This window comes from Bubalus kerabau, chromosome 10 (assembly GCF_029407905.1).
Source record: "Bubalus kerabau isolate K-KA32 ecotype Philippines breed swamp buffalo chromosome 10, PCC_UOA_SB_1v2, whole genome shotgun sequence".
Classification (NCBI taxonomy): Eukaryota; Metazoa; Chordata; class Mammalia; order Artiodactyla; family Bovidae; genus Bubalus; species Bubalus kerabau.
The window spans coordinates 93688365-93708358 of record NC_073633.1 but is presented as its reverse complement, the minus strand read 5'-3'; the positions used below and the strand labels follow the sequence as shown (position 1 = coordinate 93708358).

General features: G+C 53.3%; 1 protein-coding gene and 1 long non-coding RNA gene across 3 annotated transcripts; one reads left to right on the top strand and one right to left on the bottom strand.

The window, feature by feature from the left end:
- Positions 1 to 1551: 1551 nt before the first annotated feature.
- Positions 1552 to 19725, bottom strand: GSTZ1 (glutathione S-transferase zeta 1). Of its 2 annotated transcripts, none has more exons than XM_055538746.1 (9): positions 12684 to 13328; positions 12359 to 12410; positions 10481 to 10548; positions 9881 to 9961; positions 9179 to 9304; positions 7677 to 7755; positions 7078 to 7130; positions 6306 to 6355; positions 1552 to 5062 (listed from the first exon to the last, which is right to left on the bottom strand). In XM_055538746.1, exons 1-9 carry the CDS (start codon positions 12699 to 12701, stop codon positions 4936 to 4938), a joined length of 654 nt encoding a protein of 217 aa, XP_055394721.1. In that variant the 5' UTR covers positions 12702 to 13328; the 3' UTR covers positions 1552 to 4935. The 2 variants fall into 2 exon arrangements, with proteins under 2 accessions (XP_055394721.1, XP_055394722.1); XM_055538747.1 differs by lacking the exon at positions 12684 to 13328 and adding an exon at positions 19586 to 19725 and having other exon boundaries at positions 1554 to 5062.
- LOC129621845 (uncharacterized) lies at positions 15865 to 18588 on the top strand. Its single transcript, XR_008699719.1, has 4 exons — positions 15865 to 15997; positions 16782 to 16873; positions 17806 to 17956; positions 18454 to 18588. It is a non-coding gene; the product is annotated as an uncharacterized LOC129621845 (long non-coding RNA).
- Positions 19726 to 19994: the final 269 nt, after the last annotated feature.

Here is a 19994-nt window from a genome sequence, read left to right as displayed (position 1 = left end):
AAAATTGCTTGGAACAAAATCATTTATATTTTGATATGTTCTTAAAGATTTCCTGGCAGCACCCCCATTCTGCTTTCATCCTTCTAAAGTATTTATCAGGACTTACTATTTCCCTGGTGGCTCAGATGGTAAAGCGTCTGTCTATAATGCGGGAGACCAGGGTTCAATCCCTGGGTTGGGAAGATCCCCTGGAGAAGGAAATGGCAATCCACTCCAGTACTATTGCCTGGAAAATCCCATGGACAGAGGAGCCTGGTAGGCTACAGTCCATGGGGTCGCAAAGAGTCAGACACCACTGAGTGACTTCACTTTCACTACTTCCATAGAGCTGGAAGATTCTCCATATCTAATAACCAGCATTAAGTCATTCCAATATCTGTTCTTCATCCACTATGGCCACGCCAACTGCAGAAGGAGGGCAGATCAGACCTCCCTGCAGTCCTTGGCATCCTGGGATTGGGTGTCTACAGATCGGTCTTCACAGATCTAACAACTGATGTGGAAATAAAGAAGGACCTGCCTTTCACCACTCGGTCAGCCATGGGGGAGAAACCCTTCCTGGAAAATATCCTCTCAATAGGAGATAGCTTTTGGATTGAGAGATATATCCGAACTCAGCCCCCGCCCAGTCAAATAAGAATTTACTTGCAGACTTGAGAGAGTTGCAGAGGAGGTCGTTTTAAAAACCCTCTATAGAAGCTTAATTATTGCTAAGCATTGGAGCCACGGTCTGACCTCTAGAGAAAAGTCTACGCACTTGGGGAAATATTTGCTTCTTCATGATCTGCCAGGGTCCTAAAAGAGGAAGAGACATTCAGGGAGGGAGAAGGTAACCAGCCATGATTGTATAGGAAGGGCATCTCTCAATTTCACCTGCATTTATGGAGTGAGGCTAGTCGCTGTGCTTGGAACTGGCGTCAAGAGAGACTGGTCAGTATTGCAGCCCTAGAGGACCTTGAGGGAGCTCTGCCCTCACACAGGGGAGAAGGTATAGGAATGTTGCTTTCTCCCTACAGCACAGCTAAGTTCCTCTGGAAATAGAGAAGAGTCTTCTCTTCTCGCCCATGTATCCAGCCCCAGGTTCTGGGAGGATGGTTTCCTAGGGGGAGGGGCTGAAGCTGGTCACATCTCAGGTCTCTGCATTTCTGAGCAGCAGGGCAGCTACCCATGTTGATGCCCTGGACACCATGGAGGCCCCAGGGCTGGAACACAGATAGCCTCGGTAGCTTTAAAACCGCAGGCCTGGAAACCCACAGATGCTCTCCTTTCTCAGGAGTCGCGTCGTTCAGTGAGGCCACAATGCTATGCATCCGGCTGCCCCCCGCCCCATTCCTTTTCCATCCCTCAGCTGGTCCTGAGCTGGTGGCTTCCCTGGGCCTGCCTGCTCTCTGTTCCTTTCAATTCCATCCCCCCTGGTTCCCTCACCTCCACAGTCCCAGCCTCCAAAGCTCACAGGAAACTCCAGAAAAGCTGCAGCAGCCTCTTGGGAGCTGAGTTGGTTCTGGGTTAGTTTTCTCCTTGGTTCCAGGTGAAGAAGGTGGCAAGAATGGTTCCCAGCCCTGACCTGGAGACCATTTTGCTATACACTGTGTGAAGAGCTCCGTGGCTCAGGTTCTTTAAAACACAAAAGTCTCCCCTTCACAAAAGCATCATGTAATAAGGAGACGGACTATGGTTCCTCTACAGTTGTGAACCACAAAGGTTAGTCAGCCACATCTCTGGGTGGCTTGAGTCGTGGATGTGGGGACACCTGAAGAACCGAACCCAGTGTTTCTCAGCAGCTCAGAGTAGCCCAGAGTGAGTTTCTTTGGTTTAGACACATCTGTTTTTTGTTTGTTTGTTTTTTTTTTTTTTAGACACATCTGTTTTTGTGGGGGAAGAACAGGTTTGTCTGGGCTCGGGGAAAACCAGAAGACAAAAAGAAGGCCTCAGAAATGTGACGACTCCAAGGATCTCGCTGAGACCAGAGGAAAAGTCACAGTGTTTTATCTCTACCCTACCCAACCCACTGCTGGTATTCACCTTACAATACGTGTCAGAAAATTCGTGTTGAACTAGAGAGGACCAGAACTATGAGAAAAATATAAAAATGAGTTGTACATGAGGATGGTTTCTACATATGCTTGATAACGAGGCTGTATTGCCTCTACCTCATTTAGATTTCCTTAAAATCCATTCAGCTTTAGCCACCAGTTTTAGGATGGATGATGGAGGCCCTAAGGTTAAACAGGTTAATTTTTTTTTTTTTTTTTTGACCGCACTGCAGCATGTGGGACCTTAGTTTCCTGACCAGGGAATGAACTCTTCCCCTTGGATTGGCAGCACAGAGTCCTAACCTCTGGACCTCCAGTGAAGTCCCAGACAGGTTAATATTGTGCTGCTTGTCCAGGAGGAGACGTGAGTTGAAATACATCAGCTCTTGGACATTATCTCAGATCAGACATACAAGCAGACAGGCATGATGTTTGGGCAGTGGAGTGAGAGCTGGACAGGTCAATGTCCAGAAGTCAGTGGGGAGGCAGAAGCTCAGCAAGAGCAGGGGCTGCAGCTGCCTTATCCAGTCACACAGCCACAGCCCCCAGCCCCCAGCCCCCAGCCCGTGGGGTGGGAATGCTCACCGCATGCTGGCAGACTGAGTGGAAGGAGGGGGGTGCATTAGCAGCTGGAGCAGGACGACCCCCAGCCCCCAGCCCGTGGGCGTGGGAAGGCTCACCCCACGCTGGCGGACTGAGTAGAAAGAGGGGGGTCCATTAGCAGCTGAAGCAGGACGACCCCCGGCTAGTTTCTAGGAGGAACCCCAGCCCACCCGGCTTGTTATACCAAGTTCCCCTTGGAATCGTTCAGACTAGGGGCGTGGGCTCAGCTTGTCTCTGTGTCTGGAGCCTTGTCCTAGATGTGGGTTCTGGCTGGTGCCCGCACTTCCCAGAAGTCTGTTGGGCTTCTCTGTCGCCTGGAAACGAGGCCAGGAGGAGGGAGGGGTGGGAGGACGTGGTAACCTCAGCAGTGCTGGCAATCACTTTGGATTATTTGGGCTTCCGAAGGCACCTGTGAGTGTGAGGCAGAGCCAGCTGTCGCCTTGATCTGGGGACGTGGCAGCAGCACCCCAAATGGCCAAGCCTCACTCCTGCCGCTCGCCCGCTGCTCCTTGCAGACCCCACTCTCTCTGGATGGCCAGGGAGTGCAGCCTGAAGTGTGGGGCCCCCACTCTTCCCCCTGAGCTCAGTCCCTCTTTAAAATCCACCGGAGCTTGAATCACCTTCAAAGTCCAAGTTAGGTGACCGTTGCAGATCCCAAGTTGAGATTAGTCTCTGATCTCAAGGTTTCTTGGAGAGAGCCCAGGGGAGTCTGATGCAGCCAGGCGAGTCTGGAGCAATCTGGGGGAAAGGGCCCAGACGGCAGCAGAGCAGGACACACACAGCCTCCCTCTCCACTGCTGTGTCTCATCTCCCTTCCTGTGCTTCTGTCTGTCTCCACTGGGACAAACTCGCTTTGGGACCAGAGTAGCCCACCTTGGTCACTGGAAGCCTGGAACCCAGGTCATCTAAGAGATGAGATGCCACCAAGGAGCCCAGGATGAGAGGGAAGAGCTAGGTGCCCTGGGATTGGAGCTCAAGAAAAGGGGACTCACAGGGACGTCTCTGGTGGCCCAGGGGCTAAGACTCCGAGCTCCCAATGCAGGGGGCCCAGGTTTGATCCTGGGTCAGGGAACTAGATCCCACATGGCTGCAACTAAGAGTTAACAAGCTGCAACTAAAGATCCCGCATGCTGCGAGCAAGACCTGGCACAGCCAAATAAATAAGTAAATATTTAAAAAGAAAAGAGACTCATGGCTGAGAGAGGGGACTTCCATTTGGACTGGACACATATATCTTAATTCCCCGTTTAAACCTCAGTTACACAGGGAAAGAGAAATCTCAGGTATAGGATATACAGGTCATCTTGTTTCTCTCCCAGAAGTGACCCCAATCTCCCCACAGAGAGCGGTGGGGAGATCATCTCTGTCTAGACGTCATCCTGGTTCTGGCTGCTCACTGCCAGGCTTGGGGACCTGGTCCAGGGAAGCCCAAGGTAAGCTGTTACCAGGTTGGTCTCCTGAGCTCACCAGTTGGAGGCTGTTTATGCTGCCCGTGGAGGAGCCTGCCTCCACTCCCAGGACCATTCACAACGGGATGTATCCTAAGTATCAAACCCTGGGGTTGGTCCAGAGAACGCTGCCCCCGAAAATGAGGGACTTGGCTGAGAGAGCCTTAGAAGTAGTACCACTCTCAGCCCTGGGCGCTCAACTGGTCACAGGATGCTCTCTCTCCTGCTTCTCATACCTGTTCTCTCCTGGGTCTTGTCTGACTCTCTCAGGCAGACTTTGGGGCTTATTTTTCTTCCTGGCCCTTAGGTCCCGAGGGCCAGGCCAACCACAGGGGGTGGGCAAGGGGCTGGCTGACTCTCCTAGTCCAGACGCAGGGGGATTCCAGCCAGGAAGAGGGTTCACCTTCTGGAACCCAGCTCAGCTTTAAGTGATACAACGCAGACACCTGGGCTTTAGTTTAATGATCAGATTCCAGGGTGGGCTGTCTCGGAAGTCAGTTAACAGTCGAGGAGATGGGAAGATGCACGCAGACTTCCTCATGGCTCCGGTAAACTGGCCAGACATTTCAGCCTACATTCACTGCATCCTCCTGACTGCCTGGGACCCAGACACCAGGTAACCTCCTGCCTTACCCACTCCCGCATCTTCCCACCCCACCCTGCCCATGGGTGCCGAACGAAGGGGCGAGGCAGAGACCGGTCCGGTGGGAAGGCAGAGCCAGCTCGAGGGTTCAGGTCTTCTTCTCTGCAGTCGGGCCTCGCTCATTTCCAGGCAAGTTCAGCCCAGGCCGTGTCTCCCCTGCACCCCTCCCTGCCTCCCGCTCCAGCACCAGTGGGGCGCAGTTTGAGAGCTAGGCCCTCAGCTCAGGGGGTGTATCTGGCTGCCGACAGGGGTGAGACACGTGGAAGGCCTCCAAGGCCAGCAGTGACTTGTTGATGCGGCTGATGGTAGGGTAGGGAGTGAGGTCCACCTTGAACCTGGGGCAGAGAAACATCCATCTAAGCCGAGGTCTGCAGGGCACAGCCTGTGGGCGGCGGGCAGGGCTGGATGAAGTCCCCGGGCTGGCCGGCGCAGGCCTAGGAAGGCGGCCTTCCGGCTGGGGGCTGCATTCACAGGGAGCTCTCTGCGGAGGGGCGGGTCTCCTGCAGTACCGTGTTTCCTGCTGTTCCCACTCAATGGGAACGGGCTGCCGAGGCAGTCTACACGACTTACATGTGTAAGGCTGGTTCTGGGCTCTCATATACAGATTATCTCCCAGCCATTTCATGAGCTTCTTGAGGGGAGGGAATGTGTCTACACATTCCTGTTGCTGCTGCTGCTAAGTCACTTCAGTCGTGTCCGACTCTGTACGACCCCACAGATGGCAGCCCACCAGGCTCCTCTGTCCCTGGGATTCTCCAGGCAAGAATACTGGAGTGGGTTGCCATTCCCTTCTCCAATGCATGCATGCATGCTAAGTCACTTCAGTCTTGTCCAACTCTGTTCGACCCCATGGACAGCAGCCCACCAGGCTCCTCTGTCCACGGGATTCTCTAGGCAAGAGTTCTGGAGTGGGTTGCCATTTCCTTCTCCAACACATTCTTGTTAAGTGTTTCCATAACTGTAACAGTCCCTGGCGTGAGCAATGGCAACCCGCTCCAGTATTCTTGCCAGGAGAATCCAATGGACAGAGGAGCCTGGTGGGCTACAGTCCATGGGGTCCCAAAGAGTCAGGCACAGCTGAGCAACTGAGCACACACATGTGCATGTGCGTGCTCTCACACACACACACACACACACACACACACAGCAGTGCTCAGCACGATGCCTTCCACAGAGAGGTTCTATCTGGGCCTTCCTGAAGGGCTGATGGGAGGAAAGCAGAGCTCACTGCTGGGCACAGACACACCACACGGGAGAGAGCAGGCTCTCAGAGAGTCTCCTTCAGGAGTGTCCACCAGGTGAGACACCCCCTCCTGGGAGCAGGGACTATGAGGTATCCCCCAGGCTGTGGTGGGCATGGCAACAGTGTTACCCTGGCTTCTCCTGGCCGTCTTCTCTGGGCCACAGTGGCTGCTGTGGCCTGGCACGGGGGTGGGGGGGGTACCTTGGCCAGTCAGGGAGAGTCTGCATGAGATGTCACCTCAGTAGATGAAGTCAGGGCCTGACAGTAGGAGGAAGCTGGGTGTTTTGAGGGGAGCGGCCAGGAGGAGGAGAAAGGGTGCCGTGGCGCGCTCTTACCTGTCAGCATTTGCCACCTGCGGTGCTAAGCACAGGTCAGCCATGGACACCTGCAAAGAGGGTCAGGGGGGCTTTCATCAGGGGGCGCACCCCAGGCTCACGCCGGTGCCTGTACCAGGGTGCTGGCCTCTGACGCTGCCATCTGTCTCTGGCCCTTCTACCCACCCCAAGGCTGCCCTCCCCCTGCTTGTCTCCCGTGGGCCCAGGCGGGGTCTGTCCCTTGGGTAGAAGCACTTCTCCTGGCTAAGCTCCAGCTGCCCTGACAACCAGCTCTGTGGGTAGCCAGAGAAGGCCCGCCTGCCTCAGTGGACGGTACTGTCCTCGTTAAAAACCACCAGTACGTAGGGAGGACGCCCAGCAGGGACAGGATGCCTCTGGGTGCAGGCTGGGGGTGGCGCTCGGGGACCAGAATTACCACAGGGCCAGGGCCTCAGCCTGTATGAGCCGAGGACGCCTGAACCCTAGAGTCCTGTCACTGGAAGGGAATGGAGACACTGTCTAGTCTAATCCCTCATGTGACAGCTGGACTGCCTCTGCATTTTGGAAACGAGGTCTTTGACTTGAATACCTCGAGGAATGAGAAACTCACTTCCTCTTGAGGCAGCCGACCAAGGGGACCAGAGGAGCGCCCCACGAGCCAACTTCTGCTTAACACAAAGGGTGCCCTCCCCCACGCCCACCGCAGCCGCCTCCTCGGGAAGCTCTGGAGACCGAGCCTGCCCCGGGCTGGAGGGATGCGGCTGAGCCTGAGGCGGCCCGGGGAGGGGCTTACCTCATCCCCCACACAGTACCTCCCCGCCGTGCTCTGCAGGATCTGCTCCAGAGCTGTGGGGAGGCAACATGGCGACTCTCACTCTGGGCACGGAAAGGGGAGATCAGCCTTTCTGGGCTTTGGCATCCATAGCTATGACATGGGCAGCTGTCTTGAGTAGCAAGGCTGGAGTGTGTGCTGGAAGGAATGCGGCCATCGGGCCTGGAGATGGGTGATGGGGTGTGGGGGTGCCTGCCCTCGGCAATTGCAGCTACCGTTCCCTCCCGAGAGGACAAGACCTGCCGCTGGCCAAGGCAGTGGTTCTCACGCTGAGGGGCGGGCGCGTTGCGGGCCTTGGCTTCCTGCACGCAGTGGGCAGTGGAGCAGAAGCTGGGCCTCCTATCTTCCAAAGGCCTCGGGCGTGAGGGTCCCAGAAGCACCAGGGGTTCGGGTCAGGTTTGGTTGCTGCCCAACCCACTGCCCCCTAGGCCCTGCCCATCATGCCACCACTGTCAAGGCCAAAGGGCCTGGGAGGTTGCTGTAGATGCCCGGGGCCCTGGGTGTGAGGGCCATTTCTCTGAGAGGTCACCAGAGGGCAGCTCACAGGAGCAGGGACTCACCATTAAAGCCAGAAGTGATGGCCTGCTGGGCCCAGGTCAGCTGGTTCTCCTGTCCCACCTGCTTCAGGACAGACAGGTTCTGTGTGGCCCAAGGAAAAATCAGGGGTGAGCTCTGGGAGCCAGGCTGAGCCCACCCACTCCGCTAAGGCCCCTCAGGCAAGCCCAGTTCCCATGCGGCCTTTGACTGTACACCTGTCCTACCCTGGACCCTGTGAGCTCCTTCCTCCCATCTGGGCCCTGGGTGGGAAGGGAGGTGACCATCTTGGAGGCCACCTTCTCAGGCTGCCCCAGAGTCCCCTGCAGTCTGGAAGCCTGTGACTCCAGCAGAGACGTGGAAGGTGGGGGTGCACCCCAAGGCCTCTCTCCCTTGTGTCCAGTGCTTCTCTGTGACATGGTCCCTTGTGAAGAGGGGGTGCTGATACAGGCTAGGGGGCAGGATGGGAGAGGCACACAGGACTAGCTTTCAGGAGATCCGGATGGATGTCTGTCTGCTCTAACTTCCTTTGTTAAAAAAAAAAAAAAAAAAAGCAACAAGGGGGCACAGGTGCGCAGTCCGGGGTCTGTCACACTTAGAGTCATGCCACCTTTCTGGGCTATTTTCTTCTTTTTTGGATCCTTGAGACTATACAGTCCATGGAATTCTCCAGGCCAGAATACTGGAGCGAGTAGCCTTTCCCTTCTCCAGGGGATCTTCCCAAGCCAGGGATTGAACTCAGGTCTCCTGAATTGCAGGCAGATGCTTTACCAGCTGAGCCACAAGGGAAGCCCTGGGCTATTTTCTTTTTGCAAAGTCAGGAGTTAGCACAGATGAATGTTTTAAAAAACAGATGAACTCTTTTAACACTTTTCTGTTCTACTACTGCTGCTGCTGCTACGTCGCTTCAGTCGTGTCCGACTCTGTGCGACCCCATAGACGGCAGCCCACCAGGCTTCCTGTCCCTGGGATTCTCCAGGCAATAACACTGGAGTGGGTTGCCATTTCCTTCTCCAATGCATGAAAGTGAAAAGTGAAAGTGAAGTCGCTCAGTCGAGTCCAACTCGAGCGACCCCATGGACTGCAGCCCACCAGGCTCCTCCGTCCATGGGATTTTCCAGGCAAGAGTACTGGAGTGGGTGCCATTGCCTTCTCCATCTCTGTTCTACCAGTGACAATTAAAAAAAAAAAATCTGAAGCGAATCCCAGTTTATGACAGAGAACAGGTGAAAGGGAGGCTGCTCTTGGTCAAGGCAGGACCTGGGTAGCTCACCTCTCCCTGCCTCCTAGCCCCTTCCCACCTCAGAGGGAGGTGGTGCCTCTGGAGGTGTCCTTGGAAACCTGGGGGCCCCCGGGGGATGGGTATTTTCTGGCTCCCCTCCTCCCTCTGCCCCACAATCCAGGGCCAAGTCCCTGAGGGTCCCCTCTGTCTTCCTGCCCCCAGCCCCCACCCACTGACGAGCTGGGTGCCGCAGGGTGGGCTCGCAGGGGCGAGGGGAGGGAGGGAGCACACACACAGGAGCCGCACCTGCAGGGGCTGGATGCCACTGGCAATGAGGTCGGATACCATGCGCACCTGCGCCCTCTTCTTTGGGTCCCGAGGCAGGAGTCGCGGCGTGGGCCGGGTCTCCTCCAGATACTCGATGATGGCCAGCTGTCCAGAGGGGAGCAGTGAGACAGGGACCAGAGGGGACGGCCGATTCCTCCTCCTCCACTCCTCCACTGCGCTACGTCGCTCAGTCGCGTCCGACTCTTCGCAGCCCCATGGACTGCAACCCACCAGGCTCCTCTGTCCGTGGGATTCTCCAGGCAGGAATACTGGAGTGGGTTGCCATGCCCTTCTCCAGGGGATCTTCCTGACCCAGGGATCGAACCCAGGTTTCTTACGTCTCCTGCATTGGCAGGCGGGTTCTTTACCACTAGTGCCACCCGGGGAAGCCCACATCACCACCCCACCTTTTTTATCCTTCTTACCATCCTCCCCTCGAGCCCCGTGAAGCCAAGAGGCTCCCCAGGAGGACAAGCTCATTTTGGACCCTTGTCCTGCTGAACTTAGGCTCCCCCCATGCTTAAGTCTCCCATCAGTTTCCAAAGCAAGCGGGCAACCTCCCTCCCTCCTGCGTCCCTCCTAAGAGCTGGGTGCCTTGGGTAGACACAGGCAAGGAAGGTCCGTGAGGTCCTCTTGTCCAGGCCCCATACTCATGCGGGGTTTCCCAAAGCTTCCACTTACGGACTGGCCGATGGTGATTCCATCAATCTTCAGGGCTGGCACCTGCTTCATGGGATTCAGGGCCTGGAATTCTTCAGAGAACTGTGGAGACGAGGCTCTGGTGGACTGGGCGGCCTGGGCTGAGCCAGCTAAAGCAGAGAGGAGCAAGCAGGAAGCCCCCAGCCTACTGCCCACCTGCACCTCCCTCCCTGTGGAAGGCCCTGGCTCCAAGGCCCTGGGTGACACCTGGGGGAATCCGTGCAGAATCCTGAAGCCCAGTGGCTGCTGAGACACAAGCTTTGTCCCAGTGGCCTGGCTGTGTGCTTGTCCCTGCACCTCGTATGTGGCCACCAAGGCGCCTCTGCAGGGTTCACCACCCGCCCTCCTGGAGTCATGCTGTCATATGGCTCCTGGAACCTGGGCCTCCCCATGGCCCCGGCAGCTGCTGCACAGCCTGCTGCCCTATCCCATGAGGGAAAGCCAGCAGCCTCCTCCAGCTGTGGGGACTACAGGGCGCAGGACTACACGGTTCATCCTCATGGGCAGAAGTCTGCATCCCCTGCTGGGCCCCTCTTCGAGGCCTCTGCCTCCTACATCGTGGCCTGGGGGCAGCCTCCTTACCTGCTGGCCCCCATCCTTTGTGAGGTTGACGGCTACTGTCTCATAGTCGATGTTTTTCAAGGCCAGAGCTAGGAGAGACGGGAGATGGCAGTTGGGTGACTGCCTCCGACCACATTCCCCAGGGTGACCAGAGAGTTGGAGTCTTCTTTCTCTGCACCACTGGGGGAAGTCCTAGGCCCTGCTTCCCATCTCCCTTGACCAGCATCTGCTCTCCTACCTCAGGGCCCTGATGCTCTGTCTCTCTTCCTCCTGGGCTCACTGTATCCCCAGGGGAGGCCTTTGGGGAGCCCACACCGTGGGCTCCTGGAGGACAGCAGGGAAGTGTCCCTGTCATCTCTGCCCCCTGCAGGGCCTCACCTAGCAGGGAGCAGGGCTGATGTGTTGGAGACATGCACTCATTCCCCCAGCCAAAGCCATCTGAGGGCTGAGGGAAGGCACTCAGTGACCAGGCAGGGCCCACATGGACTGATGACACTCTGGTTCTGTTTAGAGAGGAAGCCCTTTCTAATCCATTCTCTCTGTTCTCTGGGTTGTTGACTGCAGATTCCAAGCAGGGTACTGGGACTCTGGTGGTCTCAGCGAGGCATAGCTGGGACTCCTAGTGGCTGGATTTCCTCTCCTCCTCCTTTGATGTTTCCCCACCCCCCACCACCCTTCCAAGCAAAGTGAGGGTAAAACAGTCAATTGCAGTGGAGGAGACTGTATAAGTGTGCACACTTGTGCATTAAAATACGGCGATGGCCAGCATCAGGCAAAGGAATGAGGGGAGTAGGCTGAGACATGTCACAGTCTGCAGAGCCTGGAGGACACTGGGCTCTGTCAGCCGTGGTCAGCTCCACCCTGGAGGGTGAGCGTGGTCGGGGCTGGGCCGGAGGCCAAGGCACACCGGGCTCGCAGAGACAGCGCCCACGCTGCTGGTCTGGCCCAGCCAGGGTGGAGGCTGTGGGCCAGAGGAGGGCGTCTTCTTCAAGGAACGTGTCCTCTGGCAGCCCAGTGCTCTTGCCCACCGAATCTAGCAAATACCAGGGGCCTGTGGGAAGAGGTGGTCATGGAGGATGGCTTTGCAGTCAGGACCGGGCTTCTGGTAGCAGGCTGCCGGGGTTCAAATGCCATCACATTCACCCTCTAGCCTCATGGCCTTGGACAGGTAACTTCATGAGCCTCTGTGCCCGTTTCCCCAGCTGACGGGCAGCGCAGGGTAGGAAAGAACATGGACTCTGGAGCCAGACTAGCTGGGTCAAATTCCAACTCCGCCCCTTACTAGCTATGTGACCTTGGGCAAGTACCCTTGGGCAACCTCCCTGTGCCCCAGTTTTCCCACCAGTACAATGGTGACACCAATAATAACTCCCTCCTAGGGTTGTTCAGGTTTAAATGGAGGCATGGACACAAAAGCACTCAGCACCATTCTCTCTCGGCAAGAGCCTGCGACTCTGAGCTTGGCCAAGGGCTGAGTGAAGCTGAGCGAGAGAAGGGTCAGATGAGGACTGAACCAGAGGGGCCGCAGTTTCTCCTTCCCTGAGGCCTCTGGGGTTGACACTGGCCAGTTCTGTTTAATTTGCCAGATCAAATAAGATAAGAAGTGAGGAATGCCAGCTGTTCCCTGCCAGTTACCAAGGACCTCTGAGTTCTCTGAGGTTGCCTGAAGCATGGTTACTACGGGGCTTTGGAGAGCAGTGTGGGAGAGCTGGCGGGTCCAAGAAGAAAAACAGCCCCTTCCTTCCTCTTGTTGGCTTTGCAAGGTAGACATGCCTTCAAGGCTGAGGGCTCCAGGAGATCTGCTGGGGGTGGTACCCTGAAAAGCTGGTACCCAGCTTTTCACCCACGCTTCCCTCCACCCCACCCCACCCCGGCTTTCAGTGGAGGCACAGCTCTTACCGATTCGAACTCTCCATGAGCAGGAGCTTCGGAAATAGGAATACAGGATGGGCTGAGGAGAGAGGACGAGGAGGCACGTTAACCCATGCTTGGTGGGTTCTCAGCCCCAGAAGTCCACTGGAGGGGAGGCAACTCCCAGCCAGGAGGCTCCCAGCAAGCCAGGCCTCCTTCCTTAGGCCTGCATCGGGAAAATCCAGGCCAGACTCAAAGCTTTCTGGGATAGAAGCCTTGGGGGTCGTGTGGTGACTCCAACTGTGCCGTCACGCGTCCCTGAGGTCCCAGGGACTCCCCCCAGGGGAAGCCAGCCTGCAAGTGCTTTCCGTACCTTGCTCGATTCAGCCATGCTGCTGTGGTGACCCCTGGCCTCTCAGGGAACATCCACTCTCATAGAGCTGCAGGGCAGGGGGAGTAACTCTAAAGGGGGTGGATCCTACTACCAGCCAATGGGAAGCTGGGCTAAACAGGCATCAGGGGAACTTTGAGTCTGGTCAGAAGGCCTCTTGAACTTGTGGGAAGCCTTTTCTGCTTCTGGTGGAGCCGGGTCTGGTGTCCCGGGCAGACAGGAGGTGTAGTTTTGAGGTAGTAGTTCACGTGGTGCAGTGGGCTGGGAGCTGGCATACCTGGGGTCTGGTCCCAGGGCAGGAACTAGCTCTGCCTTCTCTAGTCTTCAGCTCCCTCATCTGTGAAACGAAGGGTTGCCCTAAAATGATAGCTTAATACCTTCCGACAGTGGCAGAGATATCGGGAAATCTAATTTTCTGAGCTTTGGTGCCCATCTCTTTCAACATTCCACCTACCAGTCCTCCATGCTCTCAAGTGATCTCATTAAAACAGCTAGGGAATATGCCCATTGACTCCAAAGCTGAGGTCACAAGCTGGCAGCCCACAGTGTTCTGTTTAGTCTATACTGTATTTAAAAACCTTTCAATTAGTTGCTAACATTAAAAATCATATTATTTTATATATAAATCCTATTGCCTGTTTTTCCTAAAAAAAAAAAGTCTGGTGATACTGGACTGTTTTCTGAGTAGCAACACTGACCAGAGACAATTAATAACCCCCTTTAGAGAAAGCATGCCCTCTCAGATCTGCCATGGTCCTGTCCCTCATTTTTGTTGCTTTAAAGCCCCTGAAGGCAATAGCATGTGAGACATTACCTCTAAACTTTTGGGGACTCAAAGTTAGTTTCTCTGGTGCTTCCAGGTACCCAGCATTTCAAAGCAGAACCCAGGACAGAATTACCAGTAACTAGCACTCATGAATCTTCCAGCAGACACATATGTAGCCTTATGGATGAGGGAGAACTCAACAGAATTTCTCAGATTACCCCTGTCTACCATCTCTCTCTAGACACTTCACCCAAGTTTCTTCCTGCTTCTGCATGCGCCAGGTCACCAAGCTGCTTGCTACTGAGAGAGTCATTTCCTAGGCAGGTCGATAAGAAGTCTAGGGGTCCCTAAGGAGAGAGGGGTCTGGAATTCTCAAGGAGGAAGAAGTTCAGTTCAGTCACTCAGTGGTGTCTGACTCTTTGTGATCCCATGAATTGCAGCACGCCAGGCCTCCCTGTCCATCACCAACTCCTGGAGTTCACTCAAACTCATGTCCGTCGAGTCAGTGATGCCATCCAGCCATCTCATCCTGTCATCCCCTTCTCCTCCTGCCCCCCATCCCTCCCAGCATCAGAATCTTTTCCACTGAGTCAACTCTTTGCATGAGGTGGCCAAAGTATTGGAGTTTCAGCTTCAGCATCAGTCCTTCCAAAGAACACCCAGGACTGATCTCCTTTAGAACGGACTGGTTGGATCTCCTTGCAGTCCAAGGGACTCTCAAGAGTCTTCTCCAACACCACAGTGCAAAAGCATCAATTCTTCAGCGCTCAGCTTTCTTCACAGTCCAACTCCCACATCCATACATGACCACTGGAAAAACCATAGTCTTGACTAGACGGACCTTTGTTGGCAAAGTAATGTCTCTGCTTTTGAATATGCTATCTAGGTTGGTCATAACTTTCCTTCCAAGGAGTAAGCGTCTTTTAATTTCATGGCTGCAATCACTATCTGCAGTGATTTTGGAGCTCCAAAAAATAAAGTCTGACACTGTTTCCCCATCTATTTACCATGAAATGATGGGGCCAGATGCCATGATCTTCGTTTTCTGAATGTTGAGCTTTAAGCCAACTTTTTCACTCTCCTCTTTCACTTTCATCAAGAGGTAACAGTTCGTCTTCACTTTCTGCCATAAGGGTGGTGTCATCTGCATAGCTGAGGTTATTGATATTTCTCCCAGGCAATCTTGATTCCTTCCTTGTGCTTCCTCCAGCCCAGCGTTTCTCATGATGTACTCTGCATAGAAGTTAAATAAGCAGGGTGACAATACACAGCCTTGATGTACTCCTTTTCCTATTTGGAACTAGTCTGTTGTTCCATGTCCAGTTCCAGTTCTAACTGTTGCTTCCTGACCTGCATATAGGTTTCTCAAGAGGCAGATCAGGTGGTCTGGTATTCCCATCTCTTTCATAACTTTCCATAGTTTATTGTGATCCATAGAGTCAAAGGCTTTGGTATACTCAATAAAGCAGAAATAGATGTTTTTCTGGAACTCTCTTGCTTTTTCGATGATACAGCAGATGTTGGCAATTTGATCTCTGGTTCCCCTGCCTTTTCTAAAACCAGCTTGAACATCTGTAAGTTCACGGTTCACGTATTGTTGAAGCCTGGCTTGGAGAATTTTGAGCATTACCTTACTAGCATGTGATTGTGTGGTAGTTTGAGCATTCTTTGGCATTACCTTTCTTTGGGATTGGAATGAAAACGGACCTTTTGTAGTCCTGTGGCCACTGCTGAGGAGTGGCCACAAGGAGGAAGAAAGGACAAACTTTTTTTGCTCTACATTCCTTAAGATTATATAACAATGTATCCTGCCAGAGGACAGTCTCTGGATTATACCTTCTGGCTAATCCTGTTATCTTAAAATGTAAATTATGGGAGTAGGTTTGGTCTTTACAAGGATTAGATAGATAGATAGTGAAGTCGCTCAGTCCTGTCCGACTCTTTGCAACCCCATGGACAGTAGCCAACCAGGCTCCTCCGTCCATGGGATTTTCCAGGCAAGAATACTAGAGTGGGTTGCCATTTCCTTCTCCAGGGGATCTTCCCGACCCACGGATTGAACCCAGGTCTCCTGCATTGTAGGCAGACGCTTTACTGTCACCAGGGAACTTTTTACAAGGATTATATAACAGTAATGTACCTTGCCTGAGGACAGTCTCTGGATTAAACCTTCTGGCTAATCCTGTTATCTTAAAATGTAAATTATGGAGTAGGTCTGGTCTTTACAACCTCCAGACATTCTTTGGATTCACTGGAGAGTATATAACTCCATTGCTATAGAGAGTATATAACTCATTGCATTACTCCATAGCAAGAGGGTAATCTTTCTACCCCCTTCTGAGGTCTATGTCAGAAGCTCTATCTCCTTTATACTTTAATAAAACTTTATTACACAAAAGCTCTGAGCGATCAAGCCTCGGCTCTGGCCCTGGATTGAATTCTCCTCTGGAGGCCAAGAATCCCAGCATCTTTGTGTGGTTCAGAAACAACCTTTCATCTTGGGGGCTCATCCAGGATTCTTCAGGACAAGGTAAGGATGCTTGGAGCTCTAGTTCTTTGTTCTCCTAGTGAACACGTTTTCTGCTGTACTTTACTAACTCTACGCTGTGCTTGTGTGAATGAATGAAATGCCCTGTGTGAAGCAAGTGAGGAGCCCTGCTCTGCGGTTCCGCAGTGACCTCATACGGCTTATGGCAGAAACCTGTCGAGGGTTTATACCGACCTGCCAATGCCAAGAGGCACCCAATGTCTCCTTCGGTGACTAACCAGAAATGGGCAAAGCATGTGGACCAAACTCTTTCTCAGTCAAACTTTTCGGTCTCTTTGACCATTTCATAACTCCTTGGAAATTAGGAGTACTAACCTAATCTGTCACATCATAGACTTTCAAGGGACTTGTGAGCTATGCTGTTACTGTGTATTGTTACTTAGATCCCAAACTTGGATTGGTAGTCAGGAAGCGCCTAGCCTCACTAGGAATTGAAAGTTTGGAAGTTAGATGGAGCTCTAGCTACAAGAGCATCTCTGAGGTTAAAGGTTACTCAGATTGGAACTACAATGGGTTTTTTTTCCTCTGGTAATGCTGGGTCTTAGTGGACCAGAGGAGACTCTTATACTGGTGTGGTGATGCTTAGGAGGCTCTTATACTGGTATGGTGACGCTTGGAAGGAACATCTCAGTTTTATGTTCATTATTGGTCTTATTGTGGTCAGGAATATACTCCGGGTCGTGCACAGGCACTCAGGTGATGAACGGTGCCCCCAGCGATCTTAGCCTGGGAGGCATTCCAGAAGGTTACTCTGATTGCACCCCAGGTGGCATCAGAGGTAATGGTGAAGAGCCGGACGTTAGGGATGCCATCAGGTCTATCCCTGGACCGTGAGGGACGAATACGGCGCCTGCGTTGGTAAGTGACAGATTAAGTCCGACCAGGAAAGAAAAGCTTTGGTGTAAAATCTGTCTACACCCCCATCTAGAGCAAGGAGGGACGCCTTCAGTAGAAAGATGGCGCTGGTCACTTTTTTCCTCTCTTACAGATGGGCGCGAACTATTCCAGCCTCAGTCCTTTGAACTATATCCTGAAAAATGGATAGATTTGATCCCCAGGGCTTAAAGAATTCACACCTGGTCTTCCTATGTGATACTGCATGGCCACGGTATCCATTGGAGGATGGCAAATGGTGGCCAGTTGGAGGGTCTCTTAAGTATAATACTGTTTTACCATTAGACCGGTTCTGTAGAAAACAAGGGAAATGGGTAGAAGTAGCATATGTGTTGCCCTTTTTTCTCTCTGTGAAATACGCCAGACTTGTGTCCTAAGGGTACAGATTTGGGTGTGACTCCTTCAGGTCCCTCCTGTCCTCCTACTTTGTTAGATGAGATGGAGGACAGGAGACAAAGAGATAAAGAAAAGCAAGTTTCTCCAATATATTCCTGGGATCATATGTGCAGAGCAGCAAGAGAGACTGAGGAACAGCCACACAAGCTGTTGCCTCTTCATGAAGCATCCACCGGGAGAAATAATCAGTCTATGAGAGTTAATAAGCCTTTTTCTTATCAAGAAATACAAAGAATCAAGGAGGATCTGGGAGACTGTTTAGAGGACCCAGAAAAATATATTAGAGCTTTTAAAGGTGTTACTCTGCTTTATGACCTTACTTGGAAGGATGATGTATATCTTGGGAAAAACGCTGACTCCCGACTCAAAAACTCATTGGAAAGTATATAACTCCATTGCTAACACTAGCAAGCGGGTACTCTTTCTACCCTCTTTTAATGTCTACGTCAGAAGCTTTCTCTATCTCCTTTATACTTTAATAAAACTTTATTACACAAAAGCTCTGAGTGATCAAGCCTCGTCTCTGGCCCCGGATTGAATTCTTCTCTGGAGGCCAAGAATCCCAGCATCTTTGCATAGTTCAGCAACAACCTTTCACTACCTGACCCTGCTTTCATCATCCTCGAAATACCAACTCCACTTTCCATGCAGGTAAGGACACAAGTGGAAACCCAGTCCTCCTAAATTAGTTCCTGAGCCTGAGAGTTTCAGTCTATCCTGAAGGCAACTTTCATGGGGAAAGCGAAGATAGTTCTGGCACAGAGGGCAAGTGATAGGCAGCAGTCATCCTTGGAGGAAGAGTTTGGTGGCCACAATTAGATGTACCCTGCTCCACGGTGCCTCCCTTTCCTTACCTGCTTAGGCTGGAGGGGCCCCCGGGGCCCAGAGGCAGCAACTGCTGAAACAGAATGGAATCTCTAGAGAGCTGCAAACAGTAGCTTAGAATCTCTGAAGAAACACCTTACCTAGTTACTGAATGTTATACCTTTGACCTGTGCTAAGGGGGTGAGCACAGAACCACTGTAAATGCCATTAAGCCCTCACGTTTCCTACTTATGGGCCACCAGCAGATATAACCAAGGGCGGTTTCTGGTCTCTTGCCAATGATACCTGCATAAACCATTCCATATTCCTTTTTGCATTTGCAGAGCTAAATTTTAAAAGTTAAAAGAGTGAAGTCGCTCAGTCATGTCCAACTCTTTGCGACCTCATGGACAGTAGCCCACCAGGCTCCTCAGACCATGGGATTTTCCAGGCAAGAATACTGGAGTGGATTGCCATTTCCTTCTCAGGGGATCTTCCTGACCCAGGGATTGAATCCAGGGCTCCTGTATTGCAGGCAGACGCTTTACCATCTGAGCCACCAGGGAAGGTTCTATTATTATTAAAGCTATGCTATATTCCACCTGATGTTCCTGCTACCTTCCTTTGAGCTACAATCGCTGTTCTCACTCTTTAATAAAGAGATTGATATAGCGGTTTGGGGACAGGCCTGGGAAATGCAAATTAAAACCGGTAAAGTCAAGTGATTGTTATGACCACAAGTGCCACCACCTCCCCTTGGCACTCTCTCAAAATGCAAACAACCCTGGAAGGCTATTTGCTAACTGTTAGACCCGATGTTGAAGCTGAAACTCCAATACTTTGGCCACCTGATGCGAAGAGCTGACTCCTTGGAAAAGACCCTGATGCTGGGAAAGAGTGAGGGCAGGAGAAAGGAGGAGGGGACGACAGACGATGAAATGGTTGGATAGCATCACCGACTCGATGGACATAAGTTTGAGTAAATTCCGGGAGTTGGTGATGGACAGGGAGGCCTGGCGTGCTGCAGTCCGCGGGTTCACAAAGAGTCGGACACGACTGGACTGAACTGAACTGAACTGAACTGAGACCTGTCGGGCTGACCGCCGGGAAAAGTACGCAGGCCAGTGTGCAGAACAGGGAGACGAGACGGAGCTAGGAAGCCCCAGCGGGTCGAGCTGGGGGCTGGCGAGACTAGCACGGAGGGTACGACTAAAACAACCCGCGCAACCTCGAGTTCCGTGCCTCCGGGCCAATCCCCGCTCCAACCCCAACCCCCCGCCCCCCTGCCTCCGCCACTCCCCCTCCGCCAACACAGTACAACGCGCAGGCGTAGAGCCGAATCCGAGCGGCGCACGGCCTGCTGGGAGTCTTTGTGGGAGCTGTGGGCGGGGCCGAGCGGTCACCTTTGACCCCGGCCCCAGGGTCGCCTCAGTGTTTCTAAGCAGCGGCCCCTCGCCTCAGATACGCGGCACAGACCTTCCCTACTTGCATCTCGCCCTGCGGGCGGCCTCTCCTTCCGGGTCAGGAAACTTCGCGCCGGCGACTCTCCGACTCGGCGACGATTCGGGCCCAGTGGGACCCCAAAACGTCAGAACTTCGGTTTTAGTCTGGGTAGAAGAGAGGGTCCGGCCCCCAACACGTCAGAACTTCAGTTTTGGTCTCGGTAAAAGCGAGGGGCCGGACCCAACACGTCAGGACTTCGGTTTTGATCAGGGTAGAAGCGAGGGGCCGGACCCAACACGTCAGGACTTTGGTTTGGGTCTCGGTAAAAGTGAGGGGCCGGACCCAAGACGTCAGGACTTCGGTTTTGATCTGGGTAGAAGCGAGGGGACGGCCGAGCATGCGCCCCAAGGTCTCTGGCCCCTCGGCCCACCCCGCCGCCACG